This window comes from Rhinatrema bivittatum, chromosome 2 (assembly GCF_901001135.1).
Source record: "Rhinatrema bivittatum chromosome 2, aRhiBiv1.1, whole genome shotgun sequence".
NCBI classification, from domain to species: domain Eukaryota; kingdom Metazoa; phylum Chordata; class Amphibia; order Gymnophiona; family Rhinatrematidae; genus Rhinatrema; species Rhinatrema bivittatum.
This window is the reverse complement of record NC_042616.1, coordinates 205,257,121-205,285,042: the sequence shown is the minus strand read 5'-3', so window position 1 is coordinate 205,285,042 and position 27,922 is coordinate 205,257,121. Positions and strand designations below refer to the sequence as shown.

The following is a 27,922-nucleotide window of genomic DNA, read 5'->3' as shown; positions in this document are numbered from 1 at the left end:
TCAGACTAGTTATTTGCTTGTTTCTTAAGAAAGGTTGGGAAAACTTACCATGACTATATAAACAAGGATACTAATAAATCCCAGTATTAAAAAAATTAGAGAAAGCAAGTTTGTTTGTTGGCTTCTTTTGTTATAATCAGTTTCTTGAAAAGCCTATTAAGCAAATGAAAAAAAGCAAAGCTTTGATTACACAATGCCGGATCAAACACACAATTTTCACTTACATTTTCAATGCAGTAATAAGTATGCAGTCTACTAGTGCTGCTTCTACTGAAATGTCTCAGTTGAAGGTAATTAGATCCATATTGAAATGTATGGGAAACAGTAACTTATTCAAGTTAAGCTACATGAATAACTAGCCAGAATATTCAAAGCCACATATCCGGTTAAGTCTGCCACTGAATATACCTCCCTAAAGTTATATGGGTAATTTTAGGACCATGAGTTCCCTGACCAAATTTAATCAGATAGTACTGAATATTTGAGCTACATAGATAAATTTATAACATGCACAACCCCCCCCCCCCCATACCCCTGGGTAAAATTTTGCTGGCCAGTGGGGCAGAAAATGAAAATGTTGTAGTTTTCCAGGTAACCTAAAACCCCCTTTTCAACATTGACCTTAATAAAGTAGCTTGCATGCACCATGACTTCTACAGTGTGCTTTCTGAAATAAAGAGAAAGGCTTACTGAGACATTAGTCAAATTATAGTTCGGTCATAATATCCTGGATATTTGATACATAGCTTTTCCTTCTTATCCACCACTCTTTGCAAATATTGTATACAAATCTTTTAAAATAACGCCTGGATTTTAAACGCCCTGCACACGTAAAATCCGGGCTTTACGCGGTAGCTGGGTCTTGAATGCGCTGAGTGAATTTTCAAAGAGGCCCGGCCATACGCGTAAAGCCCGGTACGCGCACAAGTGCCAGGCTTCTTCGAAGGAGCGGGCCGGGACAGCACTCGGAAGCTGAAGTAAGATGCAAAACAAAGAAAAATACCAAAAAAGGTAGGGTTTAGGGAAGGCCAGAATGCGTATTTTTGATATCCAGTATATTTAAAAAATTTTATTTTATGGAGAGTGTATGAACTGATTTTATGGGGAGTTGGGAATGTGTAGTGTGGTTGTTGTATGAATGGGGTTTTATAATAGGGTGGTTTAAAGTATTACTGTAATTATCTTTATATAGAATGATTTCTATTTTGAATTGACAATAAAATGTTTGACACTGATATTTAAAGCAGATAGTTTTTGATAGATACTGTTCTGATATTGTATTGTATTATTTTTAAGAACAATGTGGGTGGGATTGAGTCTTGTAGTAGTTCCTAAGAAGGAGCCAGGTGAATTTAGAGTCATACATAACTTGAATTACCCAGTGTGGGCATCAGTGAATGATCGCCTCCTTGCTGAGGAATGCACAATACAATATGCTTCATTCGACAGCACCATAACCGTGCAGCAGGTTTTCCCTCATGGCAAAGACAGACATGGAGTCTGCATTTCGACTGTTGCCTGTACGTCCAGAGAGTTTCCCTTTATTAGGTTTAAGTTTAAGAGCCAGTATTTCTTTGACAAGTGTTTACCAAGGGGATGCTCCGTTTCATGTGTCTGCTTTGAACTATTCAGCTCCTTCATCCATTGAGTCATGGCTCAGTGTACCAGCATAGCCAACAACATTCACCTAGCGGGTCTGATTTGTGCTCACTCACTCCAAGAATTTCAGGTATCCCGCTGGCACATGAAAAAACTAGGGGCCCATCTACGGAGATTCATTTCCTGGGCATCAAACTGGACTCAAGGGAGTTGGTATCAAGACTAATAACCAACAAACTGCAGAAGTCGAGGGTCATGCAGAACCTGGTATTACTAGCCAAAATGTTTATATTAATCAACTTGCAGTCATTCATCAGCAGTTTGAACTTTGTGTGTAGGGTTATGCCGATGGGGAAGATATTCCTCAGAAAGCTGATCACAGCAACCATAGGTATCACTCGACTGCATTACTTCAACAGGATGTTTAGGCCCACCAAAGAATTGGAGCTCCGGGTCACTTTTCTCAGGGATTTCAATGAGGTGTCCAACTGACTGGAACCCGCAATATCGAGTCAGAATTTGAATATATACTCAGATGCTTCCTGGGGGCTGGAATTTTGGAGTATATTGCCAGGGTTCCTGGTGTGCAGTTCCATGGCCCCCATCATGGACAGAAGCAAGTTTAACGAAGAATATCACATTTCTTGAATTATTCTCTATTCTGGAAAAATACATAGCAGATCAAAAATAATTTTCTGGTATGAAAATAAATCTGTCATTGAGGTGATCAACAGGCAGTCTGCCAAATGCTCCCAAATAGTAAAACTGTTCAAAGAGGTAGTGCTCACTTGTTTAAATGGTAACATACCAATACAAGCTCGCCACATACCTGTCAATAATAATGGTATTTGCAGACTCTCTATCCAGGTCTAAATGGCATTCCTTTTGGCAGCAGGTGCCATGGGCAGACAGGGAGGATTAGAGCGCAACCACATGGGAACTCTTGGAGGAACTGGTAATGCCAGACACTTGAACAGATTTCTTGAAAGGCTAGTGATGGTTGACGGGGCCTGTTCAGACTGACCTAATCATTAGATATATTGCCCTGGTAAGGGATGAAGGAATGTCGAGGGGCACCATGGCAGAGCAGCTTGCTGGACTAATATTCTTCACAAAAACGAAGGGGTGAGGAGACCCAACCAAGTCTTTCATAGAAAAGAAAATGATGGGCAAAGAAAGTGGGGTGGATTAAGGATTCGAGTTGCCAATCCAGTTGTGGCATGGCTTACCATAAATAGTCTGAACCAAACCTATTTCATCTAGCATTTTCCTTAGCTGTCTTTGAAACATCAGACTGAGTGACTTGGTGGCCTCATTCAAGCATGATTTGGGTTACAATGGTTACTCATGTGTAACATTAAAATGCCAGGAGAGACACTATCCATTGTTTTCCATGGGTCAAAAACAGACCAGACTGGGGGAGGGGGGGGGGGGGAAGAAGCACCTTTGCTGTGAACCATTGATTCACTAGTTACTTGTCTCCCAAAGAATTTGAGAACTCATTTATTCAAGAGGCCTGTGGGTGATACACACCTGCTAACTCATGCCGACCTAGCCATTCTTAACAGATATCAGTTCTCTGTGGTTTTCAAATCATGTTTAGGCAGGTTAGACCTTCACATTGTCAAGTTTGGATAGGAGTGACCACCAGTGCAGTTCAAGCGGGCTGGACACCGATGCACTGCAAAAGATAGGGAGGAGGAGGTCTTCCACTGTGAACCTATATGTAAGATGAGATACCCATTGTTAACCCCTAAACTTTTTTGTTTTAGGGAGGTCCCACGGGCAAAGAATGGTCTGGAATGTGGGGCATTCCTTCATTTATTGGGCAGGCAGAAGGGCACAGGAGCAGCCCTATGGGCATCAACTCTGCTTAGCTTCCTGCGGGATCTATGTGTAATAGATATGGAGGCGAGGCATGCATTAAGGGCAGCTTTTGCCCATGCTGCAGCACAGAATGATCTCAGCAGCCAAGCCTGATGCAATAATTATTCATCTGGAGGGCAACAACTTGGGAAATCTGTCATGCAGGTAGTTAATTCAAATGATGAAAATGGACATAGTAGAGATAGCGGCCTTACTCAACATCATGCTCTTTTTCTGGTCTGAGATCATACCACACATTAAATGGAGTGACTCAAAACAGTGAAACAGAGGGCATAAGAAAATCATCAAATAGGTGTGTGAATGGAAAAATTAGGTGGGTGCCACATTATGTATGAGTGGGAAGCTGTTACGGGGAGTGGACCCTTGGGCCGGCTGAGACTGATGGTGTTGCACTGTGGGGACCCACAGTGGGCGTCGCAGCCAGGAGGCGGCACTGAAGAGGTGTTCCGAAGAAGGCTTCACCACTGGAAACCCGAGGTCCCCCCAGGAGGGGCATGTAGGGACCCAGGCCTCTTGGACTTAGGTGTGATCCTATGCGACCAAGGACCAGAGAAGCAGCCAAAGAGATAGTCGAGGGAAGTTGAAAAGCCCAGGAGGCCAGAAGAGACTTCACCCTTGGAAGCCCGTAGTCCTCCCAAGAGGAGCCCTTGAGGACCCGAGCCGCTGGGACTTAGGAGAATCCTCTGGGCGAGCGAAGAACCAGGTACCTGTAGAAGAGATGAGGACTGAAGCTGGAGTCCAGGGACAAGCCAAGGTCAGAAGTCCGAAGTCAGATGCCGAAGACAAGCCAGGAACGGAAGCTGAAGCCGGAGTCAATGGACGAAGCAGGGTCAGGAGCCAGAAGTCAGAAGCCAAAACCAGGAACGGAAGCTGAAGCCGGAGTCAATGGACGAAGCAGGGTCAGAAGTCAGAAATAGCAACTAGCAACTCAGAAGAATGAACCTCGTTGCAAGGCGAGGTCTAGCAGCGGCTGCAGGGTTTAAATGGCCTGGCAGCATCTGTCGTCATCATCAGGGCTGTCTTAGAGTTCCCGCGCTGGCCCCCTTAAATTCAGAGCCCCTGCGCACGCCTAGGGGGCGGGGACAGACGCGACGGAGCGCCGCGGCTGAGGCCTGGCCAGGCCTAGTTGGCACCTCAGCGGCCTGGGCCAGCCTCGAGGTAAGTGAAGGTCCCGGGGCCATAATAGTAGCCAAGGAGGTGAGAGATTGTATAGACATAAGATTCATTTATCTGATATAGTCTTAGACATCTTCAACAATATCATACAGGAGGCATTGGAGAGTATTTTTGTGAGACCGAACACAAGCAGCAGCTTTGTCATTGGGGAACAAGAGGCAAGTGTGACACTACCTCATGCTTGGACCCAAAAAGCACAAAGGAAGGCGATCTATGATAGCCGTCAGGATGAACAAAGAGAATAGATGCCTGTAGTCTTTTGTAAATCCTTTACTGAAGTGGAGACACAAGGGTAGCCCGACTCTGGCCGAGTTTCGCAGTCTCAAAACGGCTGCCTCAGGGGCTTACATATATCGTCTTGAGTTCCCAATTTTTGTACAAACAAACAAAAAATGTAAGATGATCATATAAGTGACTATATGATCCACAACAGTGTTCCGTCTTTGAGCGCTTTCAAAACCGGATCTCCACTTGTGAAGTCAAACATGGTAGGAGCACTGGATGGCCGGCGCCATCTTTAAAAATGGCGCCGGCTATCCAGTGCTCCTACCAGTTGACAGGGGCAGGCCAATGGCACGGATACCCTGTCACATGGTAAGGGCAAAGAGCCATCGGCGCCATTTTTATTAGTGGCAGCCGATGGCCCGGGAGATCACTCCCCGCGCCCCCACTGGACCACCAGGTAATTTTAAAAGGTTTTGGGGGGTGGGTTAGGAGGGTGGGGGAGGATAAGGGGGTCATTTTAAAGGGTCAGGTGTTTTGTTTTGTTTTTTTGTTTTTTTTTTTTGTTTTTTTTAAATCGGGCCATCGGCGCCATTTATATTAGTGGCAGTCAAAATGGCGCCGATGGCCCGAGAGCGGGAGATCGCGCCGGGACCCCCCCCACTGGACCACCAGGTAATTTAAAACATTTTGGGGGGATTCGTTTTAAAGGTTCGGGGTGGGTTTAGGGGTTGCTTTGGTGTGCCGGTTTTCCCGCCCTCCCCCCCGATTTGCGATTTTTCACGATAAATCGGGGGAATTTCTATTGTATTGTGACTCTAACGATTTTTGACTATTTAAAAAATATCTGACGATTTTTTTAAATCGTCAAAAAACGATTCACATCCCTAATCAGAGACTACTCTGGGCTGAGGAGAGCTGCCCGCTCCTTGGGCAGTGCATTGCTGTACAATAAAGCTTCCTTCTTCCTTGTGTTGCTTACTGGAGTCTAGCCTATTGCTGTGGTTCCCCACGGGGCCCCTCCCCATGGGAGGAGTCATCGACACAACCACCAGGGATCCACAACCATGCCACAAACACAACAGAAACACAGCAGGGGACCGGAAGCAAGTAAGACCATCTTGTTTGGCTAAGGTGGACAGTTAAAGGAGCAGTCCAGTTGAACTTGAGTTGAATGGCTCGGGTATAGTAATTAATATAAAATAATGTTTAGAATCAATAAAACTGCAGCCTTGTTTATCCAAGAAAAGTTGTTTTTCATAGTTTTTATGGTATGGTGCATTTGCTTGGTGGCAGGGGGCCCATCAGGATCATCATGGCTGCTCATGTTAATAGAAAGGTCCAGGCTGCAGGCATGGACACCGTAAATAGCATAGCACCATGCACCCACCTTGCCTCACTTCCTCTGCACAAACATTACCACCGGTTCAGTATACCTACCCTCCCTTTCTGCAGTTCCCCCCCCCCCCCCTTTTTCTTCCCCAGTAATATTATGCAGAATAACATGAGCTTACCTGGTTTTGGGAGGAAAGAAGGGAAGAAGTGACATCTAGCCACTCACCGGCAAAAAGCTTGGAAGATGGCAACGATTGCCCTTTTGGCTAGCACCTGCCTTCCCCACCCTCCCACCCATGTTAAATTAGTTTAATCATGTATTGTAACCCCCCCCCAAAAAAAAAAAAAAAAAAAACCCCACAGGAGCGTGTATGTGTGGTTTAAGGGGATAACAGTCATCAAATACAACTGTGGGGGTTGTCATAGTCAGACTTAAAATGCTAGCCAGTTCCTGATTTGGCATATGTACTCTTGTTATACCTCTGATTTGTTGCAGCAGTTTGAGAGGTAGGATACCCGTGGCCAGGGATAAGAGTACCGTTGGGTTCACAGGGGTTATCAAGGTTATCCTGTCAGCTGGTTGGTACTGATAGGCATGGAGAGAACCCTCACATAACTGGGGCAAAGTCAGGTCATCACCAATTTTGAATAATGGTGTCTACCAAGTGGGGTGCTAAGAGGTGCCCCGACCCCAATGAGAGACCAGAGTTGGATGTTTAAGGTTTGTGGAATGCACAAAGGGGGTTGGAAGCTGGGAGGTGCCAGGGGAATGCCTGATGGGGCCCTGTTCCAAAATGTTTTAAATTCACACCTTTGAGGGGCGGGGGATGGGGTTGGGGGACTCCCTGAGCCCCCAATGAATTTTATTGAAACCTCTTGGGAAAGGGGGTGGAGAGCTGGGGCCATCACCACATGGACACATTACTCAATAGTGGGACCCCTCCTGCAAACAATTATAGCTTAGTGGATCTAGGCCCCTGGGGATGGGGAAACACCTACAGTACCTAAATGTAATCTGCTTTGAAGTGCTGAAAGGCAGATTATAAAATAAACATTCTTCACTTCAAATATTCCTCAAACAGTAGCAGTAGTTTTATTTTTAAATGAGGTAGTGAGGGCTCACTGATAGGTCAGAAGTGTTCACAACTATGCATGTTTAGTTTATTTAGCTGTGTAGTAAAAATGCTGCACGCATCCAAAGACAATTGGATATAAAATTGTTGTATATTTCACAATTGAATAAACAAGCAGCGGAAGCCAGTGCTACTCTGTCACATGTCCAAATATGCACTTTATCTCTAAGGTTTTGGTTATTAATAGCATAATGGCATTCTTTATTCCCAGGTATGAAATTATCAAGCAGCTGAATTGAAAAGAAGGAATTGTCAGGTAATGAAATACAATAGTAAGATATTTTGATCATATGAATATACTAAACTTTAACCATACAACATTTCCAATGGTAGCTACAACCTGAAGACTCTGCCTAGGAGGAAATTAAGGAGATCAGCATATACAGTCATCTGAAAAGAAGTGAAAAGTTGGAAATAACCTTACCCCAATCACTTTTCCAAATACGACAGCAAATGCAGGATAAAGCCCCCCTGCAATGGCAGCAGCAATAACCCCACATACAATATAGGCCCATTCCGGTTTATTTAGAGCCATAATTTTGGCAAGAGACACTTGAGGAAGATCTTTATTGTCCTTGAAAATAAAATAAATTGCAATAATAGGTTAAAAATTAACATGAACTCCCAGAGAAGGATTCTAGCACATGCTAACATCAAATCTCCTGGCACAACAACAATAATTGCATTTCATTAATACAGAAGAATAAAGTTGGTATGTAGCAGTTTGTTTATAAATTCCCAGAAATTTGTATTCAAAAAGGGGAAAAAAAAAAAAAAAAAGGATTTCTTTCTTTATGTCTCAGTGATCAAAAAGACTGCTTGTGTGCATTATTTCAAAATATATAAAAACACCACTAGAAATGTTCCTTTTCAAGGAAGAGGTATTGGATTCATAGAACAACTTCTCAGGGGAGATGGAGGCAAAAATAGTAATTGAGTTCTAAGGAAGTGAAAGAAAGTCAGCAATGAACTCAGGACTACAGTCGTGCACCAGGAAGTAAAAGGACAGAATGCCTCGCTCCTATTCCCTTTGGTCTGAGTGCGGAAAGCCAAAGGAAGAGGGGCCTGCTAGGGGTGTGCATTCGTTTTGAACTTATAGGTAAAATGCAACTTATTTTTTTTTTAACTTAAAAAAGTGATGAGGCGAAAACGATCGGATTTCCAACTTATTCAACATAGCTATGTTGAATACGTTGGAAATCACGATTGTTGATCCTAAATAAAAATTTAAACCCCTCACCCTCCTTAATCCCCCCCCCCCCAAGACTTACCAAAACGCCCTGGTGGTCTAGCGGGGAGTCAGGACGCCATTTCTGTACTCCTTTGCGAGGAGCACGTGACGTCGGCGTCACGTCGGAGTGACGCGGATGTCACGTGATTCCCCGCGCGTTCGCTCCGAGACCCTCGTTGGACCCAAAAGGAACTTTTGGCCAGCTTGGGGGGTCAGGAGGCCCCCCCAAGCTGGCACGACGTCACGTGCTCCTCGCAAAAGAATACAGAAATGGCGTCCTGACTCCCCGCTAGACCACCAGGGAGTTTTGGTAAGTCTTGGGGGGGGGATTAAGGAGGGTGAGGGGTTTAAATTTTTATTTAGGGAATCGGTGCACGTATGGACATAGACTCAACCTATGGAATTCTCCATATGTCCATATTGACCGAAATTGACCCCCCCTTTCGACTTATGGACTTATGAACATAAACTTTTGGTCTGCACATCCCTAGGGCCTGCAGGGAAACCCAGCACATCAGTCAACCAAAGCCAGATTCCAGGTCACCTGAGAAGTGTTTATTCTACTTCATCTTCTGGAAAGGTGGCAAGCAGGTGAGTGTGGCTGCAGTGAATACTTAGAGTCCTGGTGAAACCAGTTCTGCAATCCAAATAAATGTGACATCTTTACTTTCTAACTGACCTATTTTTTGGTGATGCAATGTGTAGTAAACTTCAAAAGAGAATACAGATGTAAGTATGGTGGAGTTCCCTGAAGACACTGAAGAAACAAATTCCTAAAATCTTCAGTCTTCCCATGTCCATACTGTGGGGCATTCTCCTATTCCAGATCCACATTGAACCATCCATCAGGTCTATGAACTAATGGGCGTAAGCATGCCTGCTATTTGTATGTGCATTACTGGTTCCTCAATGGTAATGCTAATGCAAATAGCTTCATGAATTATGATGATGCAATTACTGACCAGTGTTAAAGGATTAATACAGTCCACTTAATGCAGAAAAGTTAACTACAGTTCAGGAGTTGTTAACCTTTTTTATATAGGTGGGCTATGTTAACACATGCCAACCTCTCTTCATCCATCCCCCTGACATATATGAATGCCCCAGGACTTCCCTCTCTCCCCAAACTTCAATAATGACCTTCGAGTGGGACCGGAAAGTAAACCCCTTTTACACATACACCTAACAACTTCAATAGTGTCTTCTGGGCTCTTTAACTCTTTGCATACTCCACTGCCCTCCAAACTTAAAATGAGGCCTCCAGACTTCCCAAGGACCCCCCTCCCCCCCCCCAATCCCATCCTTCTAAAGTTGTCTCTGGGCCCCCCCCAACTTCATACTCCCACTCACCCTTCCAAAAAGACTTCTGATTCTTCACTGACAGGAGGGACGTAGTTTCCTTCCCACCAGTAACAGCCCAAGATTTAAAATGGTGATGCTAAAACTCTAACCTGTAACGTCAAAGCCTATGGAAAGGTAAATGGGAGTCTGGTAATGGGGTAGAGGAGGCAGACGTGCCCTCGGACGCCATGTTAGAAGATTGGAAGTGGGGGAAACTATTAAAGTTCAGGGGGTAGGGAGAGCATGTGGAGGCTGGAGGACACGTTTGGGGGCTGGGACAGCAGGAGGCTTTGGGGCATGGAAGCCCACACTAGGAATCCTGTCTCTGTTTATCTTTCAGGGAGGGGACAGAGCGCCCCCATATTGGTGGGCCTACAGCTCCCTTCTCCCAGGCAGCTGATGTTAACTGCCCACATTTTTCAAGGTTGGTTATTATTATTTTTGTAGATCCCATGTTAAAGTAAGAGATATTACCTGCTTCTGATGAAGTTGCTAAGTGTTAAATACGGTTTTATTACATAGCATATGCAGTAGGTACAGGTAAAATGTTTTCATTTTTTATTTGTTTGTTTTTCTTTCCCGCTTTTCATTTTTGATGATTTTCATGTTTTGAGATTTTTTGGTGGGGTTTTTTGTACGCTAATTGCTAAAAATGAAAAAATATACAAAACTATATGGTTTGTTTGTTTTTTTTTTTGGGGGGGGGGGTTAAACCTTTTGGTTTGTTTGAAATGAAACAAAAATGGGCTTGTGTGTCCCATTTTATACTTTCATTTCAAAATGAATGCACTTCCCCAATATATAGCTAGAGAGTAAGGTTTGAGACCAGGGCTCCCCAAAATCAGGGCTCAAGGATCACAGCCCAGTCGGGTTTTCAGGATGGTCACAATGTACACGCATAAGACCTTTTCCATGCACTCCCTTCCACCGCAACTAGAGCGCAGGCGTATTCATCGCTGAAACCCTGAAAAGCTGACAGGGTTGGAGTCCTTGAGGACCAGGTTTCGTGAAGCCCTGTTTTAGACTTTTATGCTTCCTAGCTTAAGTTTTGTCTTCTGTGTATTCTGCTTTCTTTCCTTTTGAAGTTTCTGTATTTCTAGATTAATCATATAAATAATGTGCATGAACCTCTGCTGCTATACCATGCTTAAGAATAAAATTACAAGCAGTCCTCCTTGTCTCTGGTTTATCTCGTATAAGAACATATTATGCCTGAAGTTAAGGTGTGATTGTCATGTGTAACAAAAGACTTATAAATAGCTAAATCTTAGCTGCACTAAAATTAACATGGGAGGTGTCTGTCATTCCCAGAAGAACTAACAATGGGTGTGCTTGGGTTTGGTTTGTTTCTTTTTCCTTTGCCAGGGGTGGTTTGGGGGGAAGGGGGGGGGGGGAGGATCAAAAGGTTTAGAGCAAATGTGTATTTTCCCTTCTCTAAGGGTTTTTTGGCCAACAGGAGCTGAATTTTTCTGGCCCTCTCAACAGCGAGAGAAGGGAAAATAAAATAAATCTGTCTCTGCCCTGTGAAAGGAGGCAGAATTTTGTTTAGAGTACAGGGTTTTCCTTAGTTGGACTGAAAGTGAGCACATTCACTATTAGTCACAAACCGTTGACTATTTCTGTTCCATTCAGGGCTTGAATTTGGCGGAGAAGGGGGGAGGGGAATACGCCTAGAACAGAGAGTAAAGGCTCTGGAATATCTGTGCTGGTGACGGCCAAAATAGGGCCCAGTTTTGGACGGTAAGAATTATATATTAAATAATTCATGATACCTCATAGCACACCACTTACTGGAGGAGACAAGCATTCAGAGAGGGGCACTGACTTTATACAGTATAGGAGAGGGATAACGAGGGTCAAGCATGAAAAATAGCATTACACAAGTTACACAGAGCCCAGCACCTATGTTCAGCCATTTAAGGTGCCCTGAAAATAGGCACCTTAACTTAATGTACTTAAAGTACTTAAAGTTAGTATAGAAAAATTAATTAGAATTTATCTGGCTTAGTGGTGCAACTGCTCTGCGCATATGTTTTTTCTACTTTAAAATATATGTATTGAGATTTTACATGGGCAATTTACTCGCATTTAGTCCTCCACCCCCCCATAAGTCTGCTTTTATGCGTGTATATCAGCAGATTTTCCAACATGTGTATGTCAGTGAAATTACCAGTATTGCCAATTTGTCTACCAGTCTGCCCAGTCCATCTGCAGCATCTGGCTCTTCAGCTTCAACTCCCCCCACCCAGTCAGATAAAAAGCAGGTATAAATATATGCAAATAAGCTGCCAAGTCTACATGCATACATTTCTTATAAAATAGCATCGTACCAGTCAAAATCTTGACCCCCCCCCCCCCACTCCAGAATGCCCCTATTTTACACATGTAAATGTACTCGTGAACCCTTACTTATGCGTGTATGTTTTAGGCTTATCAACTAGCATATCCATGCGTATAGGCTATTTACGTGTATATATGCTCATTTTTTGCATGCACAACCTTTTGAAAATTCACCTTAAAAGGACAACGGTAAAATGTGTATCTGTATGCAGTGGACACTACGGTCATGCTATCGGTAAGTTGTGGGTGTTAAGTCGTGGGTGTTCATCTTTCTTCCTAAATTATTATTTAAGTTACAATGTTACAATGTAAAATAAACAGCTTCTGCCTTATTTATGTAAACCGATGTGGTATTTCGATCGGATGTCGGTATATAAAAACAAAACAAACAAATAAATAAATGTCAGCAAATTTAGTGTTCATGGGGAAAGTTCCATTCAGATGCCGCCCCTCCTTCTGCAGGGTCTGGAATGGCCGTCCCCCTGGTGAGCCTTTCTAGCAGAGCTCTGATTAGAGCTTGGGAGGCAGTACCTTTTGGTTTGCAAGTATAGGAGGTAGTTAGGTGCTTAGCTTTCGTTGTTTTTCAGGCCCGGTCAGAGAAGCCAAGCAAGCCCTGTTTGGTGGTCCTGACCACAGTTGAGAGGGGTTTTTCCTTTCCAGGCCACTCCTTGGCGGGTTTGGATTTTTCCCTCTGGGTATATTTTTTGGATTTAACCTTTTAAGTGATAGGAGCCTTACTATAGCCTGTACGCCTCCTGGGCCCAGGGAATGGGGAACCCTGTGTCTGGGGCTGTGCAGGTTAGAGAAGACCTGCCCTCTATACCGCCACGAGGAAGGAGGTGCCAGTGACCTCCCGAAAGGATGCACTCCGATGTTATCGTCATTTTTTTTTTTTTTGGAAGGTTTGGTTTTGAAGATCCAGGAGTAAGTTCTGACTGCCCTTCCTTCCTGACTGAAGAACAGAGCATCCTGCTTCAGGGGATCCCTCCCATTAGGGATCACAACAGAAAAGAACAAAAGGACGGCATCAGAAGCAAAGAAATTGGAAAAATCAACTAACTGTGAGTAAAGGCAAAGCCTAACATCCTTGAAGTCACCCATCCGGTGCTTCCAAACCCCTGGGGGGGGGGGGGGGGGGGGGGAGAGAGAGAGAGAGAATTTAGTCTCTCTATGCAGAGAATTTAACTTGGTATTTTTGACCAGTCAGAAGGGGTGTTCTGCCCACCTGGGGACTATTGTTTCCATGCCCTGGAGGGTAGGAGTTCCCCTGGCCTGGTGTCAGACATTCCTGCAATTTGAGGAGGAGACTGTAAAAGAACACATTCTGTGGTACTGTTGTGTGCCACTATCATAAATTTGACAGTAAAGACTTTAATTTGGGCACATCCAGCATACACTAGGACATAAGCACCCCTCTCCCAGGGACAAGAATACAAGGTGTCTCACTTTGGGCCTTGAGAGAGTAATCTCTCCCCCCACCACACACACACACACACACACACACACGATCCAGGCTCTGAAAGGAAATGTCAGTGTTCACGCTAGCCTGGGAAGGTTCCAGCCCCGAAGAGTAAAACAAATATTGTTATGGCCTCATTGGGTAGCAATCTGCACCCGGGGATAGGGTTACATGTAAAAGAAACTATGTTGTCAGTAAAAATCTGGCATGAGCTGGCAACACTGGGAAGTGGGCTGAAAGAGGAGTTTGAATTTGGACATATTCCATCCGAAGTACTCATCCGTTATCCAAGAGATAATGGGAGAGACACAGTCAAGGACTCAAGTTTGAAGAAAATGGAATATGTCACAGGTGGAATGAAATAGATGTGTGTACTAGAGGTATATGGCAGAAAAAGGTTTGTTTCTTTCATGTCATTTCAAGAGGGGGAGGTTCAATTCATATTTTATTTTACTGTGTAATAAAAACAATTTAGTGTATGTTTAAACATTTTAATATACATTAAAATGTTTAGTGTGTCCTATGAAATTCAACATGCATTGAATAAAATGAAAGAAAATGACAGCATATCACTTGTGTACAATGACTGCTAAAAGAAAAAGAACACCGATGCCTTGATATTATTCTTGCTACTGGGTTTGAATAAAATTAAGGTTCAGTCTAGAAAACACGTAAGCAAGTGACAAGAATTGCATTTGCTACTGCATACATCTTGATCTTTGGCTGGGTTTTAGAAGACCCTCAGAGCATAATTTTGAAAGCAATCCAGCTGCATTAAAACAGATTAATGCTCCTAGATTGCTCTTGGATGAAATTTACCTTCCTCTACTCAGCCATATTGTGAGGAGGTGTTCGTGGATGGGTGGGAATTGAGGCCAGGGGAGGAAAACAGCCCAAGTACCCAGGTAGCTTCTCTGAAAATTAGATGAAATTACGGACACTAAACACACCTGTGCACTTTGCAGCTATGTGGGAAATTTTAAAATTGTACCCGAGTATTTTTACTATTGAAGCATATTCTTTCCCTTCGGTAGTTGGAAAGTAACTCAGAAAGTAGGAGGAATATCAAAATAACCTTTTATTGTTTTCATATTTGTCTTTTTACATTTTATCTATTTCCTTGTTGCACAATTCATTTTCCTGTAAATTTATATCTTGCAAATTAAAAAACACCGATATCTATAAAGCGATGGAACTAATCACTTAAAGATAATTTCTCTGTATGTAATTGATTATATAGGTCTGATGAAAGAAAGTTTAATGTATCATGTCATTATTGTTAATTTCCAGTAATTGTTTATTGAAAGTATTTGGAACTGAACTCTTGAATCAAAGTAGACTGCCGATTACATTTTACAGATGCCAGATCCCAGAAGGGCATGCAACAGCAAGAGATACATAGTGGGGAGAAGAGACTATGGTCTGCAATATGTTACAATTGTAAAGAAAGGATAAGGTAGTAGATGGTTCTGAACTGGTGTGCTAATCCATTCCTAGGAACACTCACCTCTTTTTTATCTGATTTGGATTCCTTTTTCTTTTTTTTAATGCTTCTCTTAGATGACTTTCTACGTTTCAATCTACTGGATTGCCTTTTAATACTTGCTCTTTCAATTTGTTCTGTTTCTGGGAGCTCATTTATATCTGGAATGATCTCCTGGTAGAGTTCATCTTCTTCATCTTCTGTATATTCTGAATCTCCATCATCTTCATCGTTGTTTATTTTATGACTCTAAAAGTAATTGCAAAAGAAAAAGCACAAATAGAAGGAATTATTTGTTTCATTTTTATAATTGGGAGGTCAATATCAGGCATATTAGAAGGAAACCAAATGATAGGAGTATCAATGTATAGATACTAATCGTAATGAATAAACAATACAAGTGACTTACAGGGTCATTTATCAAATCGTGTTAATAGCATTTTTGCATGCGATAGCACCATAATGCATGGTGTGATGCAAATCAGAAAAAGAGGAGGAGTGGGTTCACAGTTTTGCGAAGCCCTATTGCACGGCATTAGCTAAACCTTTTTTATTCGGCTGTACGATAGGGCTTTATCGCACATTGCGATGTTTTTGCAAATGCTGGTTTTAGTAGTTTGAAGCTCCTGGAGAGCCAGCCAGCCTAGCTGTTCTCTCAGCCTACCTTGATGGACTCTCTACCTGGATAACATCAAGCTAGGTTGAGAGAATATTGCACAAATCTCATCTTTGGGCGAGTTTTCTCACTCCAAAGGTCATCAAATCTTCACAAGAGAGCACTATTCTGTTCGTACATCTCACTTTGAATGTCAAAATGGCCCCTAACCCCTACACTTCCTAAACCTCACCTCAAGTTACTAGGTGGGCCTCCTATAGACATATAAATACCTATCTAGTATGAGGGTATTTTGGATAGTCTCTCTCTCTCATTCCTTAAAACTACTAAACCTGATTCCCCCCCCCCCAAGTAGTATTACCATAAAACACACACCTTTTCCTATCGCATGCGATATTTATCGCATTTTGATAAATCCAGGCCTAAGAAAGAAGTGGAGAAAAGAAAATGAACAGACAGTGGTATTAAGGTTTCACATATTGAAAGGTTGAGGAGATGTAAAGATGTAATAGATGGTAGAGTCAAGCACGATAAAAATCTTGCAACAAAATGCATTGTGAAATCCTTATGAATATAAAGTCCATGACAGGCAAGAGTACAGTAAGGGATGGCAGAGATGCCTGCAAGGCCCGCATCTCCCCCCCCCCCCCCGCCAGCAGTTAGTGGCTTGCTCCCCCCTACGCCCCCAGCCAATGCATATTCACTACCTTCATGGCCTGGTCGGGTAGGGTGGGGAACAGATGTGGGTCCTGTCGGTAGGAGGTTGGAAGTTCTCCTCTCCCAACCCCCAGAGGACATGGCCTCCTCAGCCGCATGGACATGTGGCTGTTTCCAGGGGTATCCCGGCATGCCACGTGGCCACACAGAAGGGCAGCTGTCCCTGAAGTCCTCTGTAATTGGCAGGCTGCCTTGAGGGGAGTCAGGATGTGCTGTTGCACTTAAAGGGGAGAAGCTTTCCGGTCCACTCCCCTTTGGATCACTGACTCCACTGGCAGCTGCTGCTTTCCCATCCTCCCTTCCTGTCCATCTATGCTGTTTAGTGTTAGGTATATGATTTTAAGCTAGATGAATTGTAAGGGGATTAGTAATTCTGTATTTTAAAATTGTTGTGGCGGGTGTCTGAGCTTCTGGTGAAAGAAAAGATGGCTGGTACGTGGCAAGTCTCATTCAGAATGGCATGCCTGGGTGGTGGAGGACAAGATGTTGCGATACACGGCAGGGTCTTGGGAGAGATCTGCTTCTGTAGGAATGCTCGCACTGGGCCAGAAGACAACTGTGAGAGTGGCCCGGTGAGGCAAGTTGATTGATGGCCTGGACAACTGCTCCAGAATCTGGGCAGGTACTGTTAGCACCGCCGGCCATGGCAAGCCGCGACCGGGGCCGAGTGTCATTGCCGCTGGCTGCGGCGAGCCGCAAGCAGGGTCAGGCCGGCGGTCATGAAAGAAATGATTACCTTGGGCCTGGCTATCAAGGATTCCGGTGGCTGCAGGCAGCCTTCTCCTGCCCTCTCCAGCGGCTGCTGCTGTGGCTTGGTTCGGTGGCATGGTCCCGTGGTAGATTCGACTCCTCCCCCTCTGCTTTCATTAGAGCCGTGCACGCGGCTGAAGACTACTCTTAAAGGAGCTATGACTGGAAACAGTCATGGCTCCCCCTGAGACTCCTCCCCTGATTTCCTGTACTTAAGGCAAGGTCTGAGACTCAGACCTTGCCTTGGTATCAAGGTTCCTGGCTGGGTTTCGTCCAGTGTCCGGTGCTCCTGTTTTGGTTCTTTGTCCCGCTCTACTCCTATTCCCTGTTGGATTGATTCTTGGCTCCTGACCTTCGGACTGATCTTGGACCGGCGTTCGTCTCTTCTCCTGGCTTGCTCCTAGACTGGCTTCGGACCCTTCTCCTGACTCGTCTCTGGATTGGCTTTCGACCCCTCTCGTGCTTTTGGACCCTCAGACCGGCTCTTGACTACCCTGCGACTCCTTCAAGACTACCACGACCTGCTGGAGGCACCAGCCGTCTGGAATCCACAACCCTTCAGACTTCAAGGGAGTCTCCTAAGTCCCAGCGGCCGGATCCCTACGGGCTCCTACTGGGGGGGGGATCACGAGCTTCCAGGGTGAAGTCATCTAGCAACATCCACTGCCTTTGGCCTTGCCCTTTGATGGTAGAGACCTAAAGGAGGTCAAGTCCCTTTGGGTAGCGCTAACTCTACCTCAATACAGGGGTCCACCTTCCGGTTCATAACAAGTACAGGTGCAGGAACTGTGGGGAAGGGGGAGATTGTGACTTTGAGGCTCAGCACCAGGTATATTGTTATCTTCTTGTTTGTAATAAAGTTGCAGCCACATTATTCCAAATCAAAACAATGATTTATTGATTATTTTTCAGTGTTAACTGTCTCTGGTTTGCAAGGTTGGAGGTAGACTGATCCTGGATGCCCCAGTTAGTGAGTATATACTAGTGGCCACCTGTTCAAAATGATAAAACACACTGAAATGTTAAGATGAAATTTAAAAAAACAAATTCATTAGGTGACACAATAATAATGGGAGATTTCAATTATCCTGGTATTGATTAGATCAATGTCTCAAAGTTTCTAGATGCCATTAAAGACTGCTTCATGGAGCAGCTGTTCCTAGAACAGATGAAGGGTCAGCTACAGATCTAGACTTCAGTGCGCACAACCTGGAAAGAAATGATACTGTGGCTGCTAAGCAATAGTGATCATAATTCATCAAGTTGCATGAGGCATGGACATTGTTTATAAATATCATTTTGGAATTCTAGGTAAAATGTATTCCCTGAAATTAACAAAAGGACTAAGGAAGACCAAACAACTGCCAATGTGGTTCAATAGTGAGGTAAAGGAGACAGTTAAAGTTAAAATGACAACATTCAAAAAATGAAAAGCAGACCCAAATGAAGAAAATAGGCAAGAGCACTGACAAGTTAGATGTAAAACAGTAGTAAGACAGGCCAAGCAAGACTTTGAGAAAACATTTTCCAGTGACGCAAAATCTAATAATCTTTCAAGTACATTCAGCAAAAATCCTGCGAAGGAGTCAGTTGGGCTGCTAGATGACTGAGGGCAAAAGCAGTGCTCAGGGAGGACAAGGAAATAGCAGAAAATCTAAATTAATTCTTTGCCTGGGTCTTTATATAGGAGGAGCATATGGACACCTGAACCATTATTCAATGGTGGAGATTCTGAGCAACTATAACAAATAACTGTGACAATGGAGGATGTAATAGATCAGATTGAAAAACTGAATAGTAACAAATCACTGGGACTGGATGGCATGAACTAAAACATAATACAGAAGCCAAAATCCCCTCACTAATGACAATATTCAAATAAAGAGAGGAAACAATTCATTTGTTATCAACCATCTTTATAATTATTTAAAACATTGAGAACATCAGACCTTAGTGCATTAGATTTTTAATCCACTGTCTCTCACCACACAATGGGCAGCAAACAGCATCAGCCATTTTATAGCACTCTAATGTAATCACTTGACTTTGTGCCTCATTTTATAACCACCCATTAACCTTTTTAATCAAAACAATTTTTACTACATTCCCAAATATGTTTTAATTTTTATTAAACTATATATTTTTTAGATAAAAAAAAAAAACTTAGTTCCCACTGTAGCGTTCCAAACACTGCCCCAACACGGACCATGTTTCTGCTGTCACTAGCCTTCGTCAGGGGACACCTTGTATAAGCAGATCATCAAGATGCTTTATTTACTTTTGCTTTAATCTATAACACTGATACTCTTCAAGAAATAATAATTTTCTTTTCTTTTCATTTCTCACTCCATCCCACAATGAATGTTGCGGTGCCATTTACATTGTGGGATGGAGTGAGAAATAACTGCCGTAATAAGCAAGCTACCCCCATGCTTAATTTGTTTACCCAGACTGTGAAGTTTGGTCCATGTTGGTTGTTGTCTGAACGCAAATCCTCTTTTCCATATTTCCCATTGCCTTGAAGCAGAGAGCAATGTTGGAGTTGCATTAACCATGCGAAGGCTTATTGAGTAAGGGTAGTAATCACCAGGTAGAAGCCTCCATTCCAACAAGCCACCCCCATGGCTCTTCTCTTCATTCCCATCCTCTAGCCTTTATGGATCCACAGTGTTTCTCATGCCCCTTTGAAATCCCTCACAGTTTTAGTCTTCACCACTTCCTCTGGAAGGGCATTCTGGGCATCCACCACCCTCTCCGTGAAGAAATACTTCCTGACATTGGTTCTGAGTCTTCCTCCCTGGAGTTTCGAATCGTGACCCCTAGTTCTGATTTTTTTCCACGGAAAAGGTTTATTGTTGACTATGGATCATTAAAACCTTTCAAGTATCTGAAAGTCTGCATCATTACACCCCTGCTCCTCCTCTCCTCCAGGGTGTACATATTTAGGTTCTTCAATCTCTCCTCATAAGTCATTTTAAGAGGACCTTCCACCTTTTTGGTTGCCCTTCTCTGGACCGCCTCCATCCTGTCTCTGTTCCTTTGGAGATGCGGTCTCCAGAACTGAACACAGTACTCCAGGTGAGGCCAGAGGGTAGGTCTAAATGGTCAGTTTGCTAAATGAAGAAAGGCCATTAAAGGAGTACCACAGTGATCGGTACTAGGACCTGTGCAAGGTAACATTATTTGTAAATGATCTAGAAAAGGGAACGACATGAGGTGATTACATTTTCAAATGTTACAAAATTATTCAAAGTTGTTAAAAAAAAAAAAAAAAAAGCAGCAGATTGCGAGAAATTGCAGAAGGACCTTATGATACTAGGAGACTGGGCAACTGAATGGCAGATAAAATTTAATGTAGAAAAGTGCAAAGTGATGCACTTGGAGAAAAATAATCCCAGGTACACATGCTAATTTCTTTGTTGGGATTCACTACCCAACAAAAGGACTTTGATTCCTTGTGGACAATATATTAAAATTCTCTGTTCAGTGTGTGGCAGTGGTCAAAAAAAGCAAATAAAATAGGGATAATCTAAAAAGGAATGGAGAATGCAACAGAAAATATCATATTGCCAGGAGGCAAGATGGTATCCTGAGAGGGGGGTCTATATCAGTGCTGTTCCTGCCCAGTTGTTTCTAAGTTGCTATTTCCTTTACTTCAATGCCTCCTAAAAGGAAGGACAAGCTAAGGGGTCTTTATCTCAATTTCTTCTCACCTTTCCAAGCAGTCGCAGATAACATCTTTTTTGACTCCTGGACCTGCATTACTCGAGGGGTGAGCCCCGCTGTGAATGTCAATGGAGAAGCATTGCATTCGCCAGAGGACGAGGTTTCCCCTCAGTCTCCGCCCCCCCCCCCCAATTCTCAGCCACCACCGATTAGAAGAGACATCGCCTCGAACGTGCTGTGGGCGTCCCTGACCAATGTCAGGAATTTGTCACTGAAGGAGTGGGGCCCATCGACTGCAGAATGGAGAAGAGGGTCGCTTTGTATATACGACTCAAGGGAAACAGTGAAGCAGTTGCCTTGGGTGAACCAGCTGCCCTAGAACAGTCTGAGGCCATGTTCTTGGCTACTGAAGGAGGTCCCCTGATGTTTTCTCCCTCTGCAGATCTCTCTCCAGACATGGGTGAGTTTTCCATCTCCCCTGTTAAACTGGCTGTGGCTAACTATGGACACCTTGTGGGAGTAAATAACAGGGCTTGGTCAAGCTATAAAGACTTCCAGTGCAAAACCAGATTTTCTGACTAATCGTCTGGATCCTCTTGTAACATCTTATGATGAAGCTTTGCTTAGACTGTGTACCACAGTAGGGAAAATAGAGTCTGAATTGTAAGCAGTTCAGGATCTTAGAGCCGCTGTAATCTAGGATAACAATACCTTGCCAAGGAGACTTGAGCTTTTAGAAAATTGGAATCAGTGCCTGAATTTGAAGCTATTAAACTTTCCTAGGACTATTGGGGAACCGCTGGCTTTTTCCTTTAAGTATTGTGTTCATAAAGTGATTTTGATTCCTGAGGAACAGAGTTCCCCTGCTTAATTTCCTCCAATTTCAGCTGGTGAAGGTCACAGTTCCTCTGCTTTCCCTGGAGCTGCTCTGGATATGCAAAATATTACTAATTTTTTAAAACACTGGCATGGAAGTCATTGAGCATTCTATGTTGATTGTTTCTTTTGTTATTGAGCAAGATATTAGCAGAATTATATCTTATTTCAGGCATATTAATTCCCTTTTCTATGGTCAAACTATAAGACTGCTCCCAGATGGCGCTAACCTTTAAAAAGGAGATAGAGCAGCTTTTAAACAAGAACAAAGGGGAAAGCCGACAATCACTCAGCAGCGCATGGTTCGGAGAGAGGTATCTTTAAAGGATACTAATGATGCATTAGAATTAGGGCATCCCGACAGTGAGGTTCCAATAATTAGAAAAGTAGTCCAAGTGCCTGTAACTAAAAACTCACCTCAGCTAAAAATGTCTAACTTATCCCTATCAATTAAAAAGCAGAATGAAAATACAAACTAAAAACAAACTTTGAAATGTTTGTATGCTAATGCCAAAAGTCTAAGAAGTAAGATGGGAGAATTAGAATGTATAGCAATGAATGATGACAGACTTAATTGGCATCTCAGAGACATGGTGGAAAGAGGATAACCAATGGGACAGTGCTATACCGGAGTACAAATTATAGCACAATGACAGAGAGGAGCACTCGGGAGGAGGTGTGGCGCTTTATGTCCAGGATGGAATAGAGTCCAACAGGATAAACATCCTGCATGAGACTAAATACAAAATTGAATCTTTATGGGTAGAAATCCCTTGTGTGTCGGGGAAGACTATAGTGATAGGGGTATACTACCGTCCACCTGGTCAAGATGGTGAGACTCACAGTGAAATGCTAAGAGGAATTAGGGAAGCTAACCAAATTGGTAGTGCAGTAATAATGGGAGACTTCAATTACCCCAATATTGACTGGGTAAATGTATCATCGGGTCACGCTAGAGAGATAACGTTCCTGGATGGAATAAATGATAGCTTTATGGAGCAATTGGTTCAGGAACCAACGAGAGAGGGAGCAATTTTAGATCTAATTCTCAGTGGAGCACAGGACTTGGTGAGAGAGGTAACTGTGGTGGAGCCGCTTGGCAATAGTGATCATAATATGATCAAATTTGATTTAATGACTGGAAGAGGAACAGTGTGCAAATCCAAGGCTCTTGTGCTAAACTTTCAAAAGGGAAACTTTGATAAAATGAGAAAAATTGTTAGAAAAAAACTGAAAGGAGCAGCTACAAAAGTAAAAAATGTCCAAGAGGCGTGGTCATTGTTAAAAAATACCATTCTAGAAGCATAGTCCAGATGTATTCCACACATTAAGAAAGGTGGAAAGAAGGCAAAACAATTACTGGCATGGTTAAAAGGGGAGGTGAAAGAAGCTAATTTAGCCAAAAGATCTTCATTCAAAAATTGGAAGAAGGATCCAACAGAAGAAAATAGGATAATGCATAAACATTGGCAAGTTAAATGTAAGACATTGATAAGACAGGCTAAGAGAGAATTTGAAAAAAGGTTGGCTGTAGAGGCAAAAACTCACAGTAAAAACTTTTTAAAATATATCCGAAGCAGAAAGCCTGTCAGGGAGTCAGTTGGACCGTTAGCTTCTCTAAGTGCCCCTTTAACCCCTCGATCATCTAAGGCCATCATGGAAAGATTAAATGATTTCTTTGCTTCGGTGTTTACTGAAGAGGATGTTGGGGAGGTACCCATAATGGAGAAGGTTTTCATGGGTAATGATTCAGATGCACTGAACCAAATCACGGTGAACCTAGAAGATGTGGTAGGCCTGATTGACAAACTGAAGAGTAGTAAATCACCTGGACCAGATGGTATACACCCAGAGTTCTGAAGGAACTAAAAAATGAAATTTCAGACCTATTAGTAAAAATTTGTAACCCCAATATTTAAAAAGGGCTCCAGGGACAATCCAGGAAACTACAGACCGGTTAGCCTGACTTCAGTGCCAGGAAAAATAGTGGAAAGTGTTCTAAACATCAAAATCACAGAACATATAGAAAGACATGGTTTAATGGAACAAAGTTAGTATGGCTTTACCCAGGGCAAGTCTTGCCTCACAAATCTGCTTCACTTTTTTGAAGGAGTTAATAAACATGTGGATAAAGGTGAACCTGTAGATATAGTATACTTGGATTTTCAGAAAGCATTTGACAAAGTTCCTCATGAGAGGCTTTTAGGAAAAGTAAAATGTCATGGGATAGGTGGCGATGTCCTTTCATGGATTGCAAACTGGCTAAAAGACAGGAAACTGAGAGTAGGATTAAATGGACAATTTTCTCAGTGGAAGGGAATGGACAGTGTAGTGCCTCAGGGCTCTGTATTGGGACCCTTAGTTTTCAATATATTTATAAATGATCTGGAAAGAAATATGACGAGTGAGATAATCAAATTTGCTGACGACACAAAATTGTTCAGAGTAGTTAAATCACAAGCAGATTGTGATAAATTGCAGGAAGACCTTGTGAGACTGGAAAATTGGGCATCCAAATGGCAGATGAAAATTAATATGGATAAGTGCAAGGTGATGCATATAGGAAAAAATAACCCATGCTATAATTACACAATGTTGGGTTCCATATTAGGTGCTACAACCCAAGAAAGATCTAGGCATCATAGTGGATAACACATTAAAATCGTCGGTTCAGTGTGCTGCGGCAGTCAAAAAAGCAAACAGAATGTTGGGAATTATTAGAAAGGGTGGTGAATAAAATGGAAATTGTCATAATGCCTCTGTATCGCTCCATGGTGAGACCACACCTTGAATACTGTGTACAATTCTGGTCGCAGCATCTCAAAAAAGATATAATTGCGATGGAGAAGGTACAGAGAAAGGCTACCAAAATGATATGGGGAATGGAACAGCTCCCCTATGAGGAAAGACTAAAGAGGTTAGAACTTTTCAGCTTGGAGAAGAGAGGGCTGAGGGGGGATATGATAGAGATGTTTAAAATCATGCAAGGTCTAGAACGGGTAGATGTGAATCGGTTATTTACTCTTTCGGATAGTAGAAAGACTAGGGGGCAATTTTAAAACTAATCGTAGAAAGTTCTTTTTTACTCATCACACAATTAAACTCTGGAATTTGTTGCCGGCCATCTTTAAAGATGGCGCCGGCCATCCAGTGCTCCTACCATGTGCCAATGGCACAGATACCCTGTCACATGGTAAGGGCAAAGGGGCATCAGCAAAGGGGCATCAGCGCCATTTTGTTTTTAGAACAGCTGATGCCTGGGAATGGGAAATCTCTCCCCGAGGCCCCCCTGGACCACAAGGTAATTTTAAAAGGTTTGGGGGGGGGGTCGGGAGGGGGGGTCAATTTAAAGGGTCAGGTGGGTTGGGTTTTTTTTAGCGGCGCGGGCATCCCTAAAAAAAAAAAAAAAAAATTAGCGATGTGAATTGGAATCGGAAACGATTCCAATTCACATATCTTAACTATCAGATTCCCCCCCCCCCCCCCCAGCCGAATCTGATCGTTAAGACGATCTGGCACACGATTCACATCTCTAGTTAGTATAGCTGTGTTTAAAAAAAGGATTGGATAAGTTCTTGGAGGAGAAGTCCATTACCTGCTATTAAGTTCACTTAGAGAATAACCACTGCCATTAGTAATGGTAACATGGAATAGACTTAGTTTTTGGGTACTTGCCAGGTTCTTATGGCCTGGATTGGCCACTGTTGGAAACAGGATGCTGGGCTTGATGGACCCTTGGTCTGACCCAGTATGGCATTTTCTTATGTTCTTAACTCAAGAGAGAAGAAGGAGATTCCTTTCTATGTGTCAAGAAGCCATTTATATGGGTGTTTCCTTTTTATTAAGATATATTTACAAGGGTATTATTATAAAGAATAGATGATGCATCTATCTTTTTCTCCCCTGAACAGTTGGGTCTCTCTTGATTCTAGAGCTCAGCTTCAGCCTGCCTCATATTACTATAGTTTTGTTGAGAATTGTGAATTGCAGGTCACTATCGGGTTAGGCCTGTTCCTAATGTTTGAGTAGTTTCCTTTTTGGTCTCTTCCTATTACATCCTCCCATGCAGTTATTGTTATTTGTATATGAGAGCTTCTTTACCTATCTTTATCTTATGTATTCCTACATTTCTTTCTATGACTCTCAAAGTTTCCTGTTAAAGGATGTGATATTTTGTAAATCACTGAAATCTATAAATAAAAAAAAGGAAATACCAAATTGCCTCTGTATAAAGCAATGGTGTGCCCACACCTTGAATACTATGTGCAGTTCTGGTTACATCATCCTAAGAAAGACATAGAACTAGCAAAGGTGCAGAGCAAGGCGACAAATTATAAACTGGATGGGATATCTCTCTTATGATGAGAGGCTATGAAGGCTTGAAAAAGAGATGACTGTGAGGGGACAAGAGGTCTATAAAATCATGAGTGAGGTAGAAAATATAAAAAAGATAGTTATTTACTCTTTCAAATAATGTTAAAACAAAGGGATACTCCATGAAACAAATAACCAGCAGATTCAAAACATCATAGAAAGTACTTTTTCACTCAGCGCAAGTTATGGAATTTGTTACCAGAGAATATGATAAAGGTGACTAGCATAGCAGAGTTTAAAAGAGGTTTGGACAAGTTCCTGGAGGAAAAGCCTAACACGCATTATTAGCCAGGTAGACTAAAGAAAACTATTTTTATCCCTTGGGGTGAGTAACAGAAATTAGATCTATTTTATGGGACCTGCTAGGTACTTTTAACCTGGATTGGACACTGTTGGAGACAGGATGCTGGGCTCAATGGACCTTGGTCTGACCCAGCATGGCAATTCTTATTTTCTTAGGAGATAACTTTTAAGCAACCATGTGAGGCGGCACATACACGTGTATATAGTTGCGAGTTGATTTACGATAGTATTTTATAACCCGTGCATATCACATGCATGCATATTATAAAATACATGAATCTCTATCCCTCTACATATGCGCAAAGGAAGGCTTACACGTGGCTACATGCAATGCATTGAAGGTATGTACTTTTCCTACTTATTTTAAAAATACATGTGTATATTTTATGCAGGAAAGTGCAAAGAGGAATTTTGCGCGCAAATTGGTATATTTTAAAACATGTATAATTGACATCAGTTTTACCAATTATGCCACTAGATTGTCCAGTCCTTCTCTAGGTCAAGACCCTCCTGGTTCTTCAGCCTGATCTGCCCCACCCAGCCCACCTACCAGGCCACTAGTACACAATAAACATGTTGAATATCACTTATATAAGATAATTAGCAGGTGTAGAATTGTGCCATTAAATTGGCATATCTCCATGTGTGCCTTTTAAAATAGCAACTTATATTTGTAAACTTTGGTCCTGCCACAGAATGTCCCAGACCATCCCCTTTTTATGCATGTATATGTGTGCGCAAAAGAAACAATATGCACGTATGTTTGATATTTATAAAATAGCATCTATGTGAGTAGGTGCTACTTATGCACAATTATGCTAATTTTTGCACATGTAACTCTTAAAATTTACCCCCTTAGAATTGAGCGGAGAGTATGAAAAGTGTTCAGGTATAATGTTTTTGGAAAGGAAAGTAAGTACTAATCAGAAACAGAAGGTAAATGTAGAATGAAACATAGATGCAAAGGAACATTCAACAAGAATGTAAAGACTTTACTGATCAGAACCTCTGCACCAGTGAAGTACCTTGCTTGCCAAAACGTGTGCTTCATGATGATATTGTACTGTGAAAATACATTTTGGTCCTTCAGAAAAATGTGACTCTTCCTGCTGAGGCACCTTTATCATTGCCAGTGCCACACTGGGAACATCTGGTTAATTCTTTTAAGTAGCTATGGACTAGGCCATGGTCGTGGAGGATTAATGGATGGGGAGCAAACAATGGTATTGGCAAACCCAGAAAAGTATATAAAGGAAAAAACATACTGTTACTCTGGTTTTGTTCTGTGACTAAGACCTCAGTTGAAAAACTGTCCAAATGGTACCTTCTACAAGATTAAAGAGGGTAATTTTCAGTCTCTCACGTTATTTTCAATGAATGTAGGCATGTTGAAGCCATGCACATTGACATCAGT

General features: G+C 42.5%; 1 protein-coding gene across 1 annotated transcript in view; it reads right to left on the bottom strand.

The window, feature by feature from the left end:
* Positions 1-27,922, bottom strand: part of LOC115084330 (multidrug resistance protein 1A-like) — a 176,033-nt gene that overhangs the window by 49,501 nt on the left and 98,610 nt on the right. Inside the window, exons 17-19 of the mRNA XM_029589047.1 lie at positions 15,231-15,455; positions 7,777-7,926; positions 49-153 (exon numbers count right to left, since the gene is read on the bottom strand). Coding sequence (XP_029444907.1) covers positions 49-153; positions 7,777-7,926; positions 15,231-15,455 — 480 coding nt within the window. The remainder of the gene's footprint in view (positions 1-48; positions 154-7,776; positions 7,927-15,230; positions 15,456-27,922) is intronic.